This window comes from Neopelma chrysocephalum, unplaced genomic scaffold (assembly GCF_003984885.1).
Source record: "Neopelma chrysocephalum unplaced genomic scaffold, ASM398488v2 Primary Assembly neopelma1_45, whole genome shotgun sequence".
NCBI classification, from domain to species: Eukaryota; Metazoa; Chordata; class Aves; order Passeriformes; family Pipridae; genus Neopelma; species Neopelma chrysocephalum.
The window spans coordinates 10,115,861-10,136,544 of record NW_020897704.1 but is presented as its reverse complement, the minus strand read 5'-3'; the positions used below and the strand labels follow the sequence as shown (position 1 = coordinate 10,136,544).

Sequence of the window (20,684 nt, the reverse complement as noted above, 5' to 3'; positions counted from 1 at the left end):
CAGTGAAATATATACTCTTGCTGAAGTAGGCAAGATTGAAACTCAAGATCACAGGACCCTGCCGAGAGAGTCATGATCCAAGAACCATCCACACCTTGGGCAGTAATAATAGGAAGTAATTAAAAAATGCAACATTATCATATTTTTCATGTTTCATCAAAAAAGTAAAAAATGGAGCCCAGCGCCAGCCATTCCTAATATCTAAATATCTCAAACACCTCCAAGTGTATTTGCACAACTGGAAAATGCTGCCACAGGATTATAAAGAGCATGTATTGCTTAAGATCCTTGACATTAGATTGAACACACTAAAGATTAATTTCACCAATCTTGCCATAACACTGCAAGTTGTGCTACATAAGCACTCAGCTCAGAGGGCCTTGAAATGAAATAAATTATGCAACTTGATGATTGTGTCTGGAAAACTGGTCAATTATGTGCATACTTTACCCTCCAATCCCTTGGGGATAAGGAAGAGACCTATTAAGAGATCCTTGACAAGAGATTAAATGCTGGTCTATGAAAGATCTCAGATTAATTTCACCAATTTTTCCATAACATTGTAAGATGTACTATACAAACACCTAGTGTAGGGAATCTGAACTGAGATAAATTGAGCAACTTCTGGATAATCACCTCCAGACAACTGGTTAATTATGCAGACACTTCATCCACCCATCACTTTTCTCAGGCACTGAATAGCATTAGTCAAGAACAATTACATATACATCTAGTTAATAATTTTTTAATGTTAAAAAAAAAAAAAAAGCTGTACTTGTTCCAGAGACAACAACTTATAGGAATGGTGCAGTATGAAAAAGAATTCAAAACAGAACAATTCACAAAACAAATTCTACTCGGTGAGTTACAATATGAAAACTCAAAATTCTCCCAAATATGCTCAAAATGATGACAGTACAAAGATGTTACAATGAATAACTGAAAAATTTTTGTTCAGATAATATTGTTTACCTATTATATCCTGTGAATACAAATCCAGCATTTGAATATCTTTCAGAATTAGAGTTTAGATTTATTTATGTTGGGGTTTTTTTCCCCCTCTCCTTTATTCTGTGAGCAAAGCTCATAATTTTGGAAAAAATAAATCTATGTATTTAAAAAAAACCTGCAGACACAATTTAACATGCATTTGGACAAAGGACAGTTATTAAGTTTACATTTATTTTTTTCTTTCTCTAACATGATCAGGACACTTCACTACATGATCACCAGAACAATTTCAATGAATTATCAGTGAATTTAATTCTCCCCAGATCCATGCTAGGCAGGTAAATAAATTTTCCCACACCTTAAATAAGGGAAATTGGACAACAAACATCACATAATTTATCCAAAACCTCAAAAAAGAAGTAGTCTTACATCTACAGATGCCTTCAGGAGACAAAGAAAGAAAATTTTTACTCTTTATGATGAAAGATACAGAATGTTTCTGTAACACACAGAAGGACAAACTTTTTAAGGTGCAAACCCACAGAAATATGAGTTCTACTCTCATTTCCACACCACATCTTGCTTGACCTATATGGATATTTATATTTTAATCAATCTTTAATTATACATAATCCTCTTTTCCAACTCTTTTCTGCACACACATGGCCTGGCTCTTAATGCTACCAATGCTGTCACTAGCAGATGGAACTAAGTCTGGTCATCCCTGGCTGTAAGGCCGACATTAAGCATGTCAGTATATAGCAGAAAGAGTTTGAAGGGTGAGCTAAGTTGCAGAGAAACGTTTCTTCTTTGTAAGCACAGCAGCCCCAACACTGTGTCTGAAAAAACAGTTCTACCTGGAATTGAGCTACGGTGATCTTAACAAATTTCTCTTGTTCCCAGTAATCTCTTATTATTCAGATCTTTACACAATATTGCTGTTGAAAATAGGTGTGAAGTGGTGCCAAGAGCAAATCCAGATTCTCCAGCCTATGGTTCATCCTGGGAGCAAAAGAAAGCTGGGGATGCTTCAGGTGGTTCCAAGATGGATATTGTACCTCTTTTTTTTTTTCCTTTTAAAGCAGAAAACATTGCTGTCTCTTAGAAGGGTGACTTTTTTTAAAGTTCTCAATGCATCTCTGCTAAAGGAGTCTCTCCTGCTTTCTATGCTATCTGCCATTAACCTGCTTACAGTGTGAAGGAAAGTTAGTGAGGAGGTCCGGACTAAACAGTAAGGACAGGGGTTTGAATCTATTTCCTTGAAACTGTTCTGTGAGTCACGAAAAATCATCAATCTGTGCTATGTACATTAGGAGTGGCTAACAAAGCATATATGACAATAAAAAAACCTGCCTGTAGCCACTGGTACCCCTGTGTGATCGGGTTTGCTATTATTTGTATTACTTTTGTCAACAATAGCAAAGAGACATTACTCTTTCTAAAAGGGTTAGGAAGACAAGTATGGTTGGCAGCTCTATGAAAGCCTGTTAAGTCTAGACACACTGACAGACACTTCTAATTTTAACCCAGATGGCAGCTTTAAGATACCACGGGGAACATGAGTTGAAGCCTTCACTTCCGAAGCAGTCAATGGCTAATGCCACACTTCCAAAGGAAGGGGGAAAGAGACTTCACTTCTTCTGAGAAATACACAAGTGTCACAGTGGTGAACATGCTATAAAAACATGTATTACGTTGTAGAGAAAAAGACAATGTATTACTTAGGTGTAAGAATCTGGTTTCCTGTGCTACTGCTGAAGGTTATTTGGGGAAATCTATGCACAGCTCATTAGTTTATACATCATTAAATTAATAACCAAAATAACAAAAATAGTTTCTAACCTAACCAAAGGAGATAAATAAAAATGTTGAAAATGCCAGTTTAAACTTTTTAGTTCTGTTCTTTTTGTCAGAGTAACTTCTAGCAGCATTTCCGAAAAAAACCTGAATTCTAGAGAAAGCATTCGCCAAATTGTGATGCCTTTTGCTTAAAAGGAGATATTTATAGTTTTTTTATGTATTTCTACTTCCCACTTCTCTTCCAGGTGAACACTGAAATACTCTGAAATGGAGACATAAGGTACACTCTCTTCTTAAGGCATTGCTGAAAAGTGCTAGATGGAATACAGAAATACAGCTCACTCTTACGTAGGCAACTGATCTCATGTATTATTTACACAGCAGATCAAAACAAAGGTGAAAACTAGAATTGCAATTGCAGATATGAATATCAAATAAGTGAAGAACCACCTGGAAAAAAAAAGAGATGCACTATTTCCAAAGGTACAGACTTGGATACCAGAATAGACACTAGCAGGAAGACAGTCCATCTGAAGAATTCTGTAGTATCGAATGCAGGAAAAAGACAAAGATGCCATGTCCTCTTATAGGAAATCTCAGGGTGTGGAAGGTGTAAATGTAAATCAGCTTGTCAATAAAACACACAGCTACAATAATAGGAATCAAAGACATATGATCTACTAGTCATATTTCAAAGTCTAGATTTCTTAGGCAGTGCCTGCATGCGCATTTTCTAAAGCACACTATTTTTCCCAACATTAAATTCACGAATCATATCCAACAACAAATCTGTGAAGCATAACCCAACACCTCTTCATGAAAACATCCCCACTTCTGATATGACTAAGCACTAATAATTTTCTTCCAGACAATCTTCCATTTGTTGGAAACAGGCCCCTGGCTAAAGCACAACAGGCATATACTTTAATAATCTCTTGATTACCTGGATACAGCCTGGAACACCTAATAAATCTGTCAATTTTTCAGGTGGAGTGGGATTGATTTCCCCAGGGTTTCTTTGTCAGTTTCACTTTAGTATTTAATATGAAGAGAAAAGTATTAGAGAAGGTCAAATCTGACATGAAAAACTAGAAGGAGTACACACGGATGAAGACTTTTGCTACATTTAAAATAAGTGTCAACTTGCTTTTTCTTAGGCCGTATCTTTGGTCAATTTTTATTTAACATTTTATATGTTTCATAGCTTGCAATGAGTATAATCACAGCTTGACAACATTCTCAAATAGCCAGGAGTTTCAACACTGGAATTGTAATCAGGTGAAAAATGACAGTGATTTTATCTACCGCTTTGCTATCAGTAATAGTCAAGGGTATTTACCACAACCATGACTTACTGCAGAAAATTAGTTGAAATGAGAGGTCTAAGAAAAAGTTTGAAACATACTGATAATTTTAATCCTCAATTGTTTAACCAAGCCAATTTATTGAAGAGGTTTTCCATTCTGTATACATTCTATTTTCATATCAACCTTCAACAGTATAAACAAATGCCACATCGACTTACAGAGAAGTTTAACTCTTGCATAAAAATGTCTTACTCTAAGCCTCTTTGTTCTCTAATTTAAAATCCAAATTTGATAGAAACTTGTACTAGATTTTTCTTCTTACTAGAAATGGGGATTTAAAATACTTTCATTTTTAAAGAATTCTAAAAAGTATAGACAAAAGAACACTGCATTTTAAAAAGACAAAAAATAGCAATAAAGATACTACAAATAGTTAATAAATGTAGCCAGGTTATTAAAATGTAGATAACTACATTTAATATGGATGAATGTAATTATGCATATTCATTTTTATATTCCCTACAGTGAATATTTACCTCAAAGTTTAAAATGCTCTTAAAAGTTTTAATGCAAAATCTTTCAAATCTTTTCAATATATTTCTGTACAGCTAAAATGTAGAAATCTTCTTATAGTTTTAAGAAACTGCATTTTTCGTATTTCTCTATACAGCTTGGCAATTTTGGCAGTGTAGTACATGGTGTTTAATGCATCAAGCTTTTGTGACAGTGTTTACATTTAAAGTCTTCATATCAGCACCTACTTTCTCCCAAATTTCAGGGTCAGATCCTGCAAAATTTTTTCCTGCAAATGCTGTACAAGACCAGTTTTGTCAATTTCTTTGAATATTGTCATGTGTGAGAATTATTCACATAAGACTTTTTTCACGTTTAATTTCCACTAGACAATGCTACACAAAGCAAAGGAAATCAAGCTCAACTCCACTTTTGAAAGGAAGTAAAGAAGAAAGTGTATTTTACCTGAGTCTCCACACCTTGCTCAAGCAACCTTTTAGCCTGATTTTCCACCTCAAGCCGAGCTCTTGCAATAAAAAGCAGGTCATTTTCAATTACTTCTATTCCAGACAGATCTATTCCTTGAGAAAGATAATCTGTAAAAGCAACAAAACATTGATAAGCATGACATGGGATAATGGAACACTTTAAGCATGTTAAAACCTTTCAAAATTACAGTCAGTTCCAAGGGACATTTTTGTATACAACACTTGACAATAGAGTACATCAAAGTAACGTCTTATACCAGAAAAACTGAAAATCAAAGGGTTATTACTCAAGAAAACCTGGATATTGAATACACTGAATTTACTTCAATGTAATTCTCTAGACCCAGAGACTGTCAAAGAGGTGCAAAGCAGTAACTAGATTGTTAAACTTCTCTAAAGACATATTTGAATTAGCATAATTTGTTTTAAGGTCTGAAATTAAAGATGCATTATACGTTAAAAAATTTAAATTATACTTCAAATATTTAAATTGCACTTCTACACATTTGGAATCAAACAGAGAAGAATGGCAAGAGAAGAAAAGAATATATATTTTTTCTTTTCTAATCACAGAATCATCACAAAATTTATTACCACTATGGAAACCACCATCAGCAGAGTAGCTACAGATTACTGGGCTGGACTGGCAACTGCAGCAATAAAATTTATTCAAACTGAACTTTTCTCAATGGTTTTTTTTTCTCCTTTTTGATCTTTCTGGATTTAAAATAACTCAATTCCCCATGTCAAGGTAGCCTAGTCCTTTACGCTACTGCTTATCTCCAAGACAACGCAGGACTACTCTCATTTACACATATTTCAGCATTTTGTTTAATCAAGCTGGTTGTCCACTGCTTCTTTTGAAAGAAACAAATAAAACTAATAAAATAATGGCCAAGGCATTTCACCCAGTATCAGATACTTCTTTCATAAGATGATGTTCCACTATTTCCACTTATAACCAGCCCTCTATGACTTCCTAATAAAGTTATCTTCCTTTTATGTCTTCCCAGAAAGTTTATTAAGGCACAGACTTAAAAATTTGACCTAAATTCACCAAACTGTTAAATCTTTGACAAATAACCTTTCACTTTGGTAGCCTTTTATTTTTGTTTATTCACAATAAACTAATTCTCAGATTAATTTTAGCAATCACATGTTCACAATTGAACACAAAATTCCAAGTGAGTCATTTCACAGCTATGTAGAGAACATCCCTGTACCTGCACATGAAAACCACTGTAAAGCTTAGAAAGACATAAAGGAAATTATCTCTCTTAACAGTACATTATGTCAATGGGTTTTAGCCTACTAAAAAAAGGCCTGCAAATGCTTTTGTCTGCATGCATTTGTTTAAAAATGGATCAGAGGAGTCAGAGGACGGCCAAGCAGCAGGATAGCACACATCACACTGCACAGGCCATTAATGAAGCCCTATATGCAGGTGCGCTTACAAAGCTGCTTTTGCCAGGGGCTACAGCACCCACACTTACCCATTACTTCCCTGCAACTTTTTGCTGTGACTAAGCTGCATCTCTACAGGTGGCCTTGCATATGAACTCATTAAAACTAATATTAAACTCCCACTAGTTCCAACGAGCAACTGTCTTGAATGTGAAGACTAGTTTTCCGCCACCATCCTTTCAGCTGCACAGAAAAAAAAAAAGAGCAAAGAACTACCCACAGATTAAGTCTACTGCCACAGTAAACTCTGAAGAAGTTTCTTGGCAACACGAGGTTAAAAAAGGTGCAAATATTACCAAAAATTTATATCCCACAAATACAAGAACTGCTGTGGAGTTCACTTACGGCATAATATCATATTCTGCAATCCCAGGCTCCTTAAACAAAATAAAATTATAATATAGTTCTGATATCCTAAATCCACAGAAAAATCTGAGGAAGAGAACTAAAAAAGAGACTGTTTCTCCCTGCTGTGTTTTATCTCAAAATCTAAATTAAGTCACTTCAAGTGCTAAAAATCTAATCCTTCTGATGGTTTTAAGAAAAGAACAGAAAGACCATGCTGCTTTGGCTTCTCCAAAAACCTCCATCTGTGCCTCAGACTGCCAGCCACCTCCTGCTAAACTGCTAAAATCTGCAGCTTTGTTCCAAATTTCCTGCAATCCTAACAAAATGCCTTGGGACAATGCATTTCAGCAGGACTTCAAAACAGTGGCTAGACATCCGACTATGGATGCTCTTAGTTGCTATTCTAACCAGTAGGGAAGCTCTAACAATCATATTACACACTTTTCAAAAGAAATGCAGTTTCCATAAGGACAGGATGGTCTGTGGCAGAAACACCTGCAAGTGCCATTCCTGTGTGAGAGCAGAAGCTGCAATACAGGCAGGGTATGTGCCTTCTGATAGTTTTTATTGTCCAAGCAGACAACATAATATTAGAAATCTCTACACCTGTGTACTCTCGAGAGTGATGGTGCTGTCATGGACAGCACAATTAAACCGAGCAGAAGGGCAGTTGACACAAGGGCAGCCAGATCATTGCCAGGACGTCTGTGCATTTAGGATCCAGTTTATTTAAAATATTGCAGAGGAACTTGCACATTTCAACCGGTCGATTCTAGTTAGTAAAAAAAACTCTGTCAAGTGAAATACAACAAAGATACTACCAGTTATTAACCCAGGGACTAGCAAATGTAGGATTTTGCTTCAGGCACTTGTGCGATCATTATTCTATTTCTTGCCAGGCACAGTCAGTCAATAACATTGTGGTCATGATCAGAGGTGAGCGGGACATGGACTGTAAGGTATTTGTGTCTTCTGGTCAGGAATTAAGCTAACACAATGGCTCATTCCTCGGTTGGCACAGACTCTGGGGACTGGGGCCCAGTTTAAAACTTGTCAGCTTTCCATCTACTTTAACCTTAAAGCTCTGGAGTAAAACTATATTAACCCTAACAGATTTAGTGACTATAGTATTTATAACTGACATCTCTCCCTTAACAGATTTTAAAAGCACATATATAACATTTTGTTAACTTTGGGAAGACTTGTGCCTTAAACAAATCAGAGTCTAAATATTTTATAGCAACACATGCCAAGGCATTGCCCTCGCATGGAGCAGCACAACATGCAGACTGCTGCCCCAGTCACTTCTGCTCAGCAGAGCCAGGGAGGAAATTAGAGGAGAGAGTTTTAGTCCTAAAATCATTCCTCTACCTCTCTCATCCCTCTGATAACTCTACCTCTTTATATAGGTTCATGAACATAAAGGCAAATTCTTAACTCTCCCATAGGGTGCTGGTATTGCTTCCCTTCTATCACACCCTATTAAGCTGGAAAGCACAGCTGCAAATTACTTTTTAAGGACTTAAAATACAGACTGCCTGCTGAATCCTCTTCTTGAACAAAAATACGGTATGTCAAGGCAGAATACACTAAGACCTAGGAGTAAGTGACATTTATAATCTACCCTAGCCTAACAAAGGGTTAGAACTTTGTATTTCTTAATAAAACAAATATTTTTGTCACTACAATTCTAAATTTTCTTGATTTATAAAACCTGAACAGATTTTCTAATCTACTGTCTGAGATGCTCCTTGAAAATGCATTTTTCAAACCAATATTTCCCAGATAGTTATATAAGAGGAGTTTCACAGAGACAAATCCAAAATGTACATAGTACATTAAGTAGAAAAACAATACTTTGAGCAACACAGTTAGCTTTCCTTAATCTAAGTGACTCACCAACACATAATCTTTCTATTATGTGATCTCTTTTTTTAACCTCAAATATTCTTTGTGATAATATAGAAACAAGATAGGAAAGAATCTGAATTAAGACTTTTTCTCAGTATTAAAATATGTTTTGGAACAGAGATAACTATGAAGCATCCATATGAGTTCCACAATGACTGTATTAGGCTCTTTATATAGACCGAGTTGAATTTGAGCTTTTGCTAGAAATTAGAGAAGCAAGAGAAGTCTACTGAGAAGAATCAGGTCCCCTAACAAAGAGGAAAACAGGACAGCCAGTAATAAACCAACGAGTTTAGGCTGCATCACACAGGAGGTTACTTGAGTCAAAAGAGAAACCCTTCTGTGCTCTGAGAACTAACCTCAGTGACAACAATAAAGAGGGGGAAAGAAAGAAATTCAGAACATCTAAAGTAGATTCCCTTGGAGCAAACACCTAAGATCTGCACACACATCACCCCCCCCCCAAATGCAAGAATCCGACGACAAATTAGGAGGTGTTTTATGGGAGATTGGGAAGGGGCAGGGTACTAAAGGAAAATAAGCCATTTCTGAAATTCTAAATAAAATCATAGAATGATAAAATAATAGGTCTTTTTTTGCCCGTTTGAGGAAGGTTTGAGGCTTATTTCTTTTGCACTGGTTATTTATTTTGTTTCTTCAGTCTTAGTTGCAGAGAATGTTGGTGATATCTGTACTCTAAGAAGATACTGTTATTTTTCCATAATGAAGACAAATTACAATTTTTTAAGAAACTGCTAATTTAAACTTCAAAAAGTCAACAGATCTAAATGATACCCACGAATTCTGCTGTGATTTAAGTATGCAGCAGACAAGAGGCTACATGATTATCAAGAAATATTGTAAAAAGCTCATATGTACATTGGTAGAAGATGTTCATGAAACTGAATCTAAACTGCTATTTGCAATATTTATTTCTGTTACACAAAATTAGGAGGGACTGGACAGATACTGTAAAAATACATAACATCTTTCCTATGAGGGACAAGTATTCAGTAATGGCAATTAATTTCAGTTTTCAAGGAGGTTATTAAAAGTTCAGTCTTTGGTCCTATACTAGTGCCTAGATATAATCACAAAAAACCCGAGTGGATTGATTTGTTAGAATTGCTGAGAATCCATTTGACTTTTTTTCATCTGCTTCTTACGTACCTCAAAGTGATTTACTAATTCAAATGAGCCACAAATCTAATCCAGCACAGAAGCTTCCATGGTCTTAATGGAAATGTCAGTTATAGCACTAGCTACTGAAAAGGAAGGACAAGATCCTCTTTGCCTCACTCGTATCCGAACCCAGGATGCTGCTGGGTCTGAATATGCCGATTTGTCTGTTTTCATCAATGCAGGTAATGTAAAACCAAAGTCAGTCTTAGAGTGTGAGATCCCAATTCCCCAGCAGAAAACCTATGTTCACCCTTTGGTGAAAGCAACCTAAGGTTTTATATTACATACCTAGTCTGTAAGTGGAATAGGCAAACATGTAACTTAAAGGACAATAGTCTGCTTCCTGAAGGCACTTAAATTTGCCATGCAATTGATGCATAGGGCAGGTGGGGAATGGCAAGAGTAGGCACATTTCTAAGTCTTTAAACTGGAAGCTGATGCTTCCAAAAAGAACCTTTACTCATGTTCTGTTTTAATGAGACTAATTCTCCACTTAGGCTAAAATGACTGCCCCACACTCTGCACCAGGCACCAAAGTACTTGCTGAAGTAAGGCTTATATTAAGCCTTTAAATCAAGTGGAAGGGATTCCACTACAGTTACTATGAAACAACATGTTACAGCCATTTTATACAACATGAGCTCTTCAGAAAAAGATGTTTATTCCTATAAAAACTGTATACGGTGCCTTGTAAAGTGTTCAAAACAAGAATGTAATTGCTCTACACTATGTGCCATATACAATGTTGTATATTTCAGATATACTTTACAAAATTATTAATTTTTAATCTTATATTTTTAATTTGGATTTTTTCTGCAGGTATTATGAATTCATTATTAAAGAGGAAGAAAGTTTTATTTTACTAAAATGTCAGTTTCTTGGAAAACTCTTGGTATCTTTCTTTCCTTTTCCTATAGGACAAAATTCCTGCTAACATTTCTTCAGTGAAACAACTGAGAATAAAATCTCTCTGTGCCACTAAAATGCCATTAACTCCCTACGAAATCTGGTCTTTACTTAACCAATATCTACCATCTTAAAAATTAACTACTTGTATGCATAATACATAAGGTTTCAGTTTTCAGCTGTTTGGCAACATTAAGTGAGTCAAAACTGTCCTGATGGAGCCAGAAACTGTATTTTGGTGCTGTATTTCCATTTGCTTTGTCAGACAGCACGTTACAACATTGCTGTTGTTTAAGTCCAGAAAAGGAAATAGAATGTATTAGACAACCAGGTTTAGTAATCTGATAGATGTCCCTAGTGAAGGGGGACACGAAAAATAAAAACAAAGCAAAGCACTTCACAGCTTTTCACATCAATCACATGCCAAGACTGGTTTAAAGAAACAAGGTTAACAGTACCAAAATCAAACTAGTGGAAAGCAAAACTTGAACTGCTCATTTAAACACCATTACCTTGTACCATAAAACAGACCTGCCATCTACATTATGTTATTATAGAATGGTTTGGGTCAGAAGGGGCTCTTAAAGATCATCTAGTCCAAGCCCCCTCCATGGGTAGGGACACCTTCCACTTTATCAAAGTGGAAGGTTCAAAGCCCTGTTCAACCTGTTCAACCTGACCTTGAACACTTCCAATGATGGGGAATTATCTTACCTGATTAAAGCTTTACTTCAGAAGAAAACTGAGAATTCAACACTCTAATTTTACAGACCATGTAGGTATGAAAAAATTGAATTTTTTCTAGCATGTTAAAACAAAGGGTAAAATTTTCATTGTACAGGCAGGTTGTCATTCTGCACTTGGGATCAGCTTTGTTTCCTCCAAAGGACTGTTCCTGGTTTTTTTATAGGATATGGTTTGTGTTAAAATATGTAGCAGTGCTTTAATAATCATCTATGTCCAATCCTATCTACAGAGGAAACTTGCTTTTTCTCTCCAGATTGCATTCAGAAATACCAAAAACACACCCCAAGTTGATAACAATTACGGAGGAGCAGTGAGGAAGACTGACTAGCTATTGCTACATTATATTAAAGCTGTGTTTAAGTTCTCTTGATGGAAGAGTTAATTCCTACTGCTCTCTGGGCTGAAAATCAGATGCCACGCGGGATCTGGATTTGATGGAAATGAGTTTGATATCTATTTTTATCATCATCACTGACTTAACAATGAGAACCAAATTTTGGAGACATTCCTGTGAAAATGCCATGATTCAGAAAATAGCTTAACACACCAAGACAAACATTACTTAGGTCTAATCACAAGTTATACCACACGACTCCCACACTCACTTAGGCCTAAAGCAAGAGCTGTTGAACTCCTTTAAGGTTCCCCCTCCCACGCACCATTAGATCTCCCCCATCCCTCCCCCTCATCCTTGAATACAGACTCACAACCTTACTTAACCACGACCTACTAAGCCTGCTACTTTCAATTTTGCCCACTGTCTCCTCAGCTGCCTGGACTGCGGGCTCAAAGGGGAGCAGGCAGCAACCCCACATGCAGACGGTGGCTGATCAGCCCTGAGGCTGATACTGCTTAATGTCATAGTCAGTAACCTGAGCGACAGCACAGAATTAACCCCCTGTGAGTTTATGGGTGACAGCAATTCAGGGGAAGAGCTCAGTACGCTGCAGGGCTGCCATTCTGAAGACCCTCAGCAACCTCAAAAAAAGGACAGACAAAAACATTGCAAAGCTCAACAAAAGTGAGTTAATCCCTGTTCACCTGGGATGGCTTGACCCTGTCCACAGGAGCAGGTCGGGTGCTCGCTGACTGGAAAGAAGCTTTGTAGAAATAGACCCAATGGACAGAAAGTTTAACATAAACCAGCAGTACACACTTGTGGCAGAGGTTGCTCTGTCCTGGACCAAGTGTAGCCAGCAGGTTGTGGGAAGTTATTATTCTTATTTTTTGGCACTTTTAAGGCCCTGTACTCCTTGCCTCCCAGTAAAAGAGATCCGGACAAACTGGAGTGAGTTCAGGGAACCACCAAGACAGGGGACTGAAGCATGAATGTGAGGAGAGGCTGAGAAAACTGAGTTTGTTAACCTAGAAAAGAGAAGACTAAGAAGAGACCTAACTGCATCTTCTGCTACCTGACAGATGGTCAGGAAAAGACAGACAGCCCTTTCTCAGAGGTGCACAAGGATAGAACAAAAGGCAAGAGACATAAGCTACAGCACTGTGGAAATTCTGATTAGACATGTGGGCACAATTTGTGGTTCCATACACCATACCTATGGAGGATATTAACCTTCAGGAATGCACACATTACACTTTAATATAATTAAAATTGCTAAACTGTGAAACATTAGGACCTAGAACTTTAAAAATCACCCTGATCTTAAGCCTTTCCTCAAAACAAGCTGGTTTGAGAAACTTCCTCAAGAGCTCCCAAAACATTTTAGTAATTAAAACTGCAATTTTTTTCCTAAAGTCTCTGTGATAAGATACTGACAAAGAACTGTAATATTCATGCCATTCATCGTTATCATTTGGGTGGAGGTGAAACCAACTTCACCCTAAATATTCTACCTGAGCTATGGCCTAAAAATAGAAAATATTTGAATGAAAATTTCTTACACCAATGGCTATAAATTACAAGTACCAGAGGTCTGTAACATGAAACAAAATCTATCATCACGAAAACAAACCCAGTATCTATATAATTTACAAAGTCCATATTTTATTCTGATAATTAAGACTGTTCTTCATTAAAAACAAACAGAGAAAAAAACCCCTACTTCTCCTTAATAAATTCATTGAAGTTTAATTTAGACACTGCACAGATAAGGAACTGCTCTTCAGACACATATGGACTTCCAAAATCAAATTTATTCTGCCTACAAAGCAATAATACCTCTACAAGTCAATACTCTTCTTGGACTTTTTTTAGAGTGAGGTAAAAATAAAATATGTTGCCAGTAAAAATCTAGTTGTCCTATTTCAGTTTTGCACAGACTTCATAGCATCACAGACGCAAAGCAAATGTACAGCATGTGTGAAAAAGATGGAAACAGAAAGGGGGACAGAAAGGGATAATATGGAACAGGAGAGAGATGTAGCCCAAGTGGGGCATTACAGAAGAAATGAACTTATGCTTTGAAAGAGTTGAGTGAATGACAGTATGCTCAGTGATAACATACAGAAAAATGCGAAGGAATGTAGTGAAAGGATACAAATACAAATCAGATCATACAGTTTGGTCTTATTAATCTGTAAGAGTAATGCAGTGCCATCATATGTTTTCCACCTTGACAGGTTTCTCCCCACCCCCACCTAAGCCCACAGCTTTGCACTGTTTGCTCATTACTGATGCCAACGGCATTTCTGCTCAAATTTCAGGAGAGCATCCAAAACTGGAAAACAAAGGGGATAATAAAGCTTGTTTTTAATAAATTTCAAGTAGACAGTAATCGGGATTTTTATTGTCAGGAAAATATTTCTTAAAATCTCAACAGGTGAACAATAAGCAGTCCTCCTTGAAATGGAGCATCACATCAGTATACAAAATGAAGCAGGATGGAAAAAATGTACTCTCACATCTACCAGAGATAATTGCATTGAAAATACATTGCAACTGCATCATAAACCCATGTAAAAGAATTATGCCCTTCCAAATGGAGTGGATGAAGGAAACTGTCTCTTTCCCGAGCAAACACAAGGACTCATTTAAATGAAGGTATATGACTTTGGCTGTCTCTTGTTTGCCTAAGTTAGCGTTGTAACTAAAGCCACGAAAGCAAGGAAAATAGTTATGAGCAGAAAGATGTAAAAGATAACCTAAATTTACATGTTGACCTGAAAATACTAGTCTTTTTGGCAGCTTTTAAATACTATTAATATGTTATTGTTCAATAGTTAAGTAGAAGTTCTCAATATAGAGCATTATGTAAAGGTGTGATGATTCAGTTTCCATCAGTACCAGCCCATGTTGCAACAGACACATGTCATGATAAAAAAAAATGAAGGAAAATGATGATGTGTCTCAAGAATTTAGTCAAAAATAACTTCTTTTAAACATCCCACCAGTTGCTGAGATGGCAAAGATGGTTGACTCTTCGCTGAATCAGTCCTTGAAGGAAGGCAGTAGAGATGGTTCATTTGTGAGTTTTAATTCATTATGCTAATGGTTGATGACCTAATTCTTGAATACTTTACATCTGGGTAAAGGTATACACAGACAGTTACAGACTTAAAGGTCTACAAGTCTACTATTACCACACTGAACTAGGTATTTCTAATTGCACTTCATTTTTCTCATTTTAGTGACATATCATTTTTATCATTATTTTTGCACTAATATGTGCATCCAAATATGTCAGATTGCATAGGAGAGAACAGGGGTCACTTCTAACACACATTTGTAAATGTAAGGGGATACTTTAAGATCAGTAGTGCTACAGTGCTGTAAAATCAAACTAATAAATAAAGTCATGCTATCTAGGCCCCTGGATAAAGGGGAATACTACTTTTTTTCTTTACTATATATATAAGCTGCAAATATTTCTTTCATATTCCTCTCTCCTTATGGGTCTCTCCTGACTCTTTTCAACACCACCATTCACCCCTTTCATACTTACACCTTCAGGAAAACACTTCTGCAAAAGCAGAACTACATTTTCTTTTGTATCAACTATGTTAACTCCCTCGGTACTCTAGAATACATGTAATTTTTGTCTTTAATAAATGCACATTTAATTCCTCCCACTTCTCACTTGGCATATCATCAATAACTTCCTGCAATTGGCTGCAGATTTACTTGTTTTTATCATCTTTATAGTCAACAGATAAGTTGACAATAGTTGCAGAGGCTATAAATCACACAGGTTTTATGTACCTCTGATACTCTGTGGGAGAACAAACTGAACTTTGTGTTACTCAAAGTGCTTCTGTAGACAATTTGAACATAACTGCAAAATTTTAAAACCTGATGAAATACATCTTATCTCCTACAGCAAAGCCTTTCTGAAATTTAGAAATCAGCCTATGGCAGAAATCTGCCCAGTGTGCTAGAATTCTTGCCAATTCTTATAGCAATAATAAAACTTATCAACAGTACTAAAAAGATAGGCAAGAAAAGAATGTTGTTTGAAAGCCAAACTGAATGTAACAGTGTTCATATTTCAAGTACTTGCATTTAAAGTTAGCCTTCACAGGTGCCTGTCTTTTGACCTTCCAATACAACTATAAAAGTATTTAACAGCATTTGCCTCTGATGATGCTTTAATACCTTCTATCTTGTATGATTTGGATGAAAACAGAAAGCAGCTTTAAATCTTTCTTGTCACCCCCACAACAGTCATCGCAACTTGATAAAAAAGTTTACTGTTATTATAATGTTTAGCTGTACATGCACTAACAAGGGCACAAGGACACTGAAGGAAATGCTACATCCCTCTCAACCCACCTCACAGGAGCTGCTCTGTAGTGTTCACCAAAGCCCCCAAAACTGAGAGGTCTCACACCCAAGTAAGTGCCCAGCTATGAACACCAGTGAAAGGGAATTGGAAGAGCGTCCCTGCACAGCTGCTCCTCAAACATGGAACGAAAGGGAACAATCGCTGAATGCACGCACCATGTCTGCCTTTGGACAGCTGTGGCACATACTTGGTCTGCTACCTGCAAAAATTCTTTGACAACCTAAAAGAATAGTTCTGATTCATCACTACTAGTCTATGATCTTGCATGTACACTGACCATGACTTTCGCCACAGAAAACACACTTATATTGTTAAAATTAGGAAGCACATACAAGTACGAAGGTTGAGAGTTACCATGGATTAAAGATTTCATAAAACGGGACTTGTCTTCTCAAAATTATTTAATATTGACATAAACAGATGCCACAGTTATTCTCCTATTATTTTGAAACAGATAAAAATGAAAAGCTAAGTCTTCTCAGATATAGTACTGATGAAACATTTGAGTTCTACTGTCATTAATGCCACGGAGATCAAAATTAAAAATCAGTATCTTTGGTAGCAGAGTTCAAAATAATGAGCTAAATGCTAAAAATATAAATTACTTTTTTTTAAAGTTTGCATATCCAGGGAAGCAACCAGTTAAGTTCAAGCAAGTCTTTCAGTTGTTAAAGGCACAAATTGTTAACAGATGGGTGAAAACATTTAATTTAGAGAGTAACTGTTATTAAATAATGACGATATTTTCTTTGTAGAATTTCATAATTATCTATGAGCCAATTATTATTACCTACATCTGTCAGCCAATTGTATCTAATAATTAACACAAAAAAGTTTAACGGACAAAAAAATGCACTGCTTGAAGGATAAAAGATGTTTAGCAATTTAGTACTTAAAAATAAAACTGAGAAAACATACAGACTCATTGTGTACTCATATGATTCTAGCATAGTTTTTATTACAGTTCTTCTAATTCTAAATAATATTTAGTCTGGCAACAGATTCTTCTCAAGCCTCACAAAGCATAATTTGTGGAATTTACTGCTGATAGTCATGAATCATTTCAAGATCAGGAAAGAAGCAGAATTTTCTCTAAAAGTAACATTACCATTGTTTAAAGTAAACACCTCTTCCTTCAGGGGAAAAAAAATCAAGGGGAAAGCAATTTCCCAACTTTCATATAGGAGCACAATCTTGAAGTAAAGAAATCGCTGTATGCAGCAGCAACTTTGTGTTGTGAACCTGCCACCCAACGGTTTCATTCAACTCCTTTTAGGACTTGTAATGGAAGGGGCTGACTATTCATTATGTCTCTTTGCTCTTCCCACAGCATTCATGATTCTATACACCTCCATCACATTTCTCCCTCAGCCATTTTAAACTCATTTATAGGTGGTGGCCACTAACAGCTGATTGACCTCTCCACCCTCACATTATTGGAGGAGCGTTTGCCATATATTTTTCATTGGATAATCTTGGGGGTAGCAAGTAATGGATTTACCAGATGCTACATAACTACAGATGCTACATAACTACTTCTCTGACACAAGAATCCCAACAGAGAGTTTCTGACAGACAGCAGGCACGCCAGTCACAGTGCAGTGCTGAGCCTGACCCTTAGTGACTCTAAACACCATGCAAGGAAAGAGAAACAAAGAAAAACAACAACAGTTTGTGAGTATTCTATCAAATAAAACTTTTAATTCAATTAATTGATTTTATGACCTTTTTTGCCATTTTATTTGCAAACTAAGTATGTGAAAAGGGACATTCTTTTAGGAAAAAATACACTAGAAAAGCATTGCAACATGAGCATTTGTAGAAACACATGAACTCTTGGATACTTTGGGGGTATGGCCTAAGATTACTTTTTGTGCATTGGAACTTCTAAGGAAAAAAAAAAAGGGGTTAAAATAACAGAAAAATCAGAAATAGCCATTCAGGGAAAAGTTAGAACTCCTAAAGTTGGAAGTACATCACACAGAGACACATGTGAAATGCCTCACTTGTGTGGACAGAGATGGTCAGAAAGTAAAGAGCAATAATAGTTGCTCTAGGATACTGGTTCCCAAACCCAACTTCCACTAAAGCAGCCAGAGCCACCAGTAACCAGCCAGTTACGAAGGTTGGCTTGACTTCAAGAGAAGCAGCTATGCTAACCTAACCTATCCAATGCCCTTTAGTAAAGGAAGCAGTTTGGTTTTGAAGACACTGGTGTACTTACTGGATTGCTGAAATGGTGAGAAAGTGGCAAATACAAAGCATCAGAAGAGCCTTAAGGTCTAACTACTCCAAAAGCATCAGCAAGACACGACAGCACACTGGGGTTCAACACTGGTCAGTCATTCTCAGTACAAAAAGCTTTTTGCAAGGCCTGAGAGCCTGAAACACTGAAAAATTCCAGCTAATGAAGATCTTAAATGAACATGGCTTTCTCAGTACTTGGATCACAGCAAACCCTGCATTGCGGCAGGGCAAGGAGGCAGGTGACAGCACCACAAGTGGAGGCAGCGGAGGCACAGGGAGCTCACAGCAGGACTCCTCCCACAGTGCAAACTCTATTGCATCACTACTCTTTATCTTTTTCTGTTTTCTGATCCAATTAAAGTCATTGCAAGTAATTAAAAAGGCAGGATTAGCTGACTGCATTTCAGGAGACATTACACAGAACATATTTGTAAATAAAAGAACTTATTAGGACTGGCCGCAGAGATGCTCGTGTTAGTGGTACCCTTCAAAGAGGCACAGTCACCCATCAGATTGTCCTCAGAACTCTGGGTCCTCCCGTGACACCCAGCACAGCTACCTGGGTCTGCTGGGACAGCTCCCATGGAACTCAGCTCCTTCACTCTCCAAGGGCAAGCACTGAAGAGGGAATAAGGCTCTAGGACCACAAGAGTACAAGTATTCCAGGTTTAACAAAATTTCCATTTCATTTACACAAAGGATCTAAGAATGGAAAGTGTAGCCTCTGCAATGCACTGGCTTTTTTATAAATCCATGTATTTATGCTGTCATAAATGAGAATTCAAAATTAAATGCATTTTATAAGACATTTCAGTAACTGTTTGGAAGCAGCTAATGCTTTCTATTTAAAGAAAAAATATATTTTAATTATGTCATATTATGTTATGAAATAATTTTGGAGGAAAAAGCAAGTAAGGCCTATTTGTCATGAACTGGATGAAAACTGGACTTCAATATGTCAAACCTTCCCAGAAAGCAACAATTACAAGTTTCATCTAACTCTCCTGAAGATTCATTTTCAACCACAAAGTTAATTATGTTTGATCTGACTTCAGCAAGCAGCATTAGGGATCAAGGCAAATTGCTGGCATAAGGGGAAATCAGACAGGTCTTCAAAGTCATTCTAGGTAAGACAGAGCACTCCTTAGGAGCATCAGGCTTCAATAATAAAATTTTGTATTTGATAACAGGAAATAGGAAAATAATTCCATTGGCTTATTTAGAGAATGCCAGTTTTCCATCTTCTCATGTACAACAAGTAGTGGTTTGTAAGTAGAAAGGAAAACAAAAAAGGGGAAGAGGGGTGGGTATTTACAAATAATCATTCACAATTCATACACTACAAGAAATGACAGAAAAGTTTTGTATGAAGTCTGTTGCAGGGGTAAAATAAGCAGAACACAATTCCCATTTTAGAAATACAATGAGGTGAAAAAACTCAAATTGAATATCAAAGGTCCCACAGCAACTAAAGAGGAGGGATGTCTGTCTGGCCTCACAGAAGGAATGATGTTAAGTTAATAAAATGCATAAACCACCAGAAGTACATTTCTGAGGTAAATAAAAAACAGAAAAAGAAAAAAAAAATCCTTGGTCTGATAAAGCAGAACATTTCAGAGTATCTCCTCATGCTTCATGTATGTCTTTGAGGACCCATATTTTGGGAGTTTAATGACTGTTTGCATGCATGCTCTTCCTTCCACCTGTGCTCTCCAACTAACCATTCATGTTGCTGTGAGTCTCAGACTCCCTTACCCTATGCCAAGTAAAACTGGTAAATTTGATGCATAATCAGGAAAGAGGAAGCAGAGGATGAAGAGAGGGAGAGAGAGACCTAACTCCCATTTCTTTCCCTAGAAAATGACAGAGAAACATCAGCAACAATTGTGTCAAGAGTTAAAAAATCAGTCAGTCTTCAAGAAACCATGGCACAGTTCTAAGTTTTCTAAAACAATGTTGGTATGTCTATTTTACTTTGTTTCTCTATTTCTGAACTTCTACAGAACCGTTGCTCTGCATTCCCCAGGTTTTCAGAAGTCCGGAGAACCAAATGGGGTCTTTGAAGTTCAGATTCTCTAACT

General features: G+C 36.7%; 1 protein-coding gene across 1 annotated transcript in view; it reads right to left on the bottom strand.

Annotated features, from left to right (window-relative positions):
• The window catches only part of COG5 (component of oligomeric golgi complex 5), a 182,208-nt gene that overhangs the window by 102,877 nt on the left and 58,647 nt on the right, over window positions 1-20,684 (bottom strand). The window contains exon 7 of the mRNA XM_027679319.1: window positions 5,037-5,167. Within this exon, the coding sequence (XP_027535120.1) occupies window positions 5,037-5,167 (131 nt within the window). The remainder of the gene's footprint in view (window positions 1-5,036; window positions 5,168-20,684) is intronic.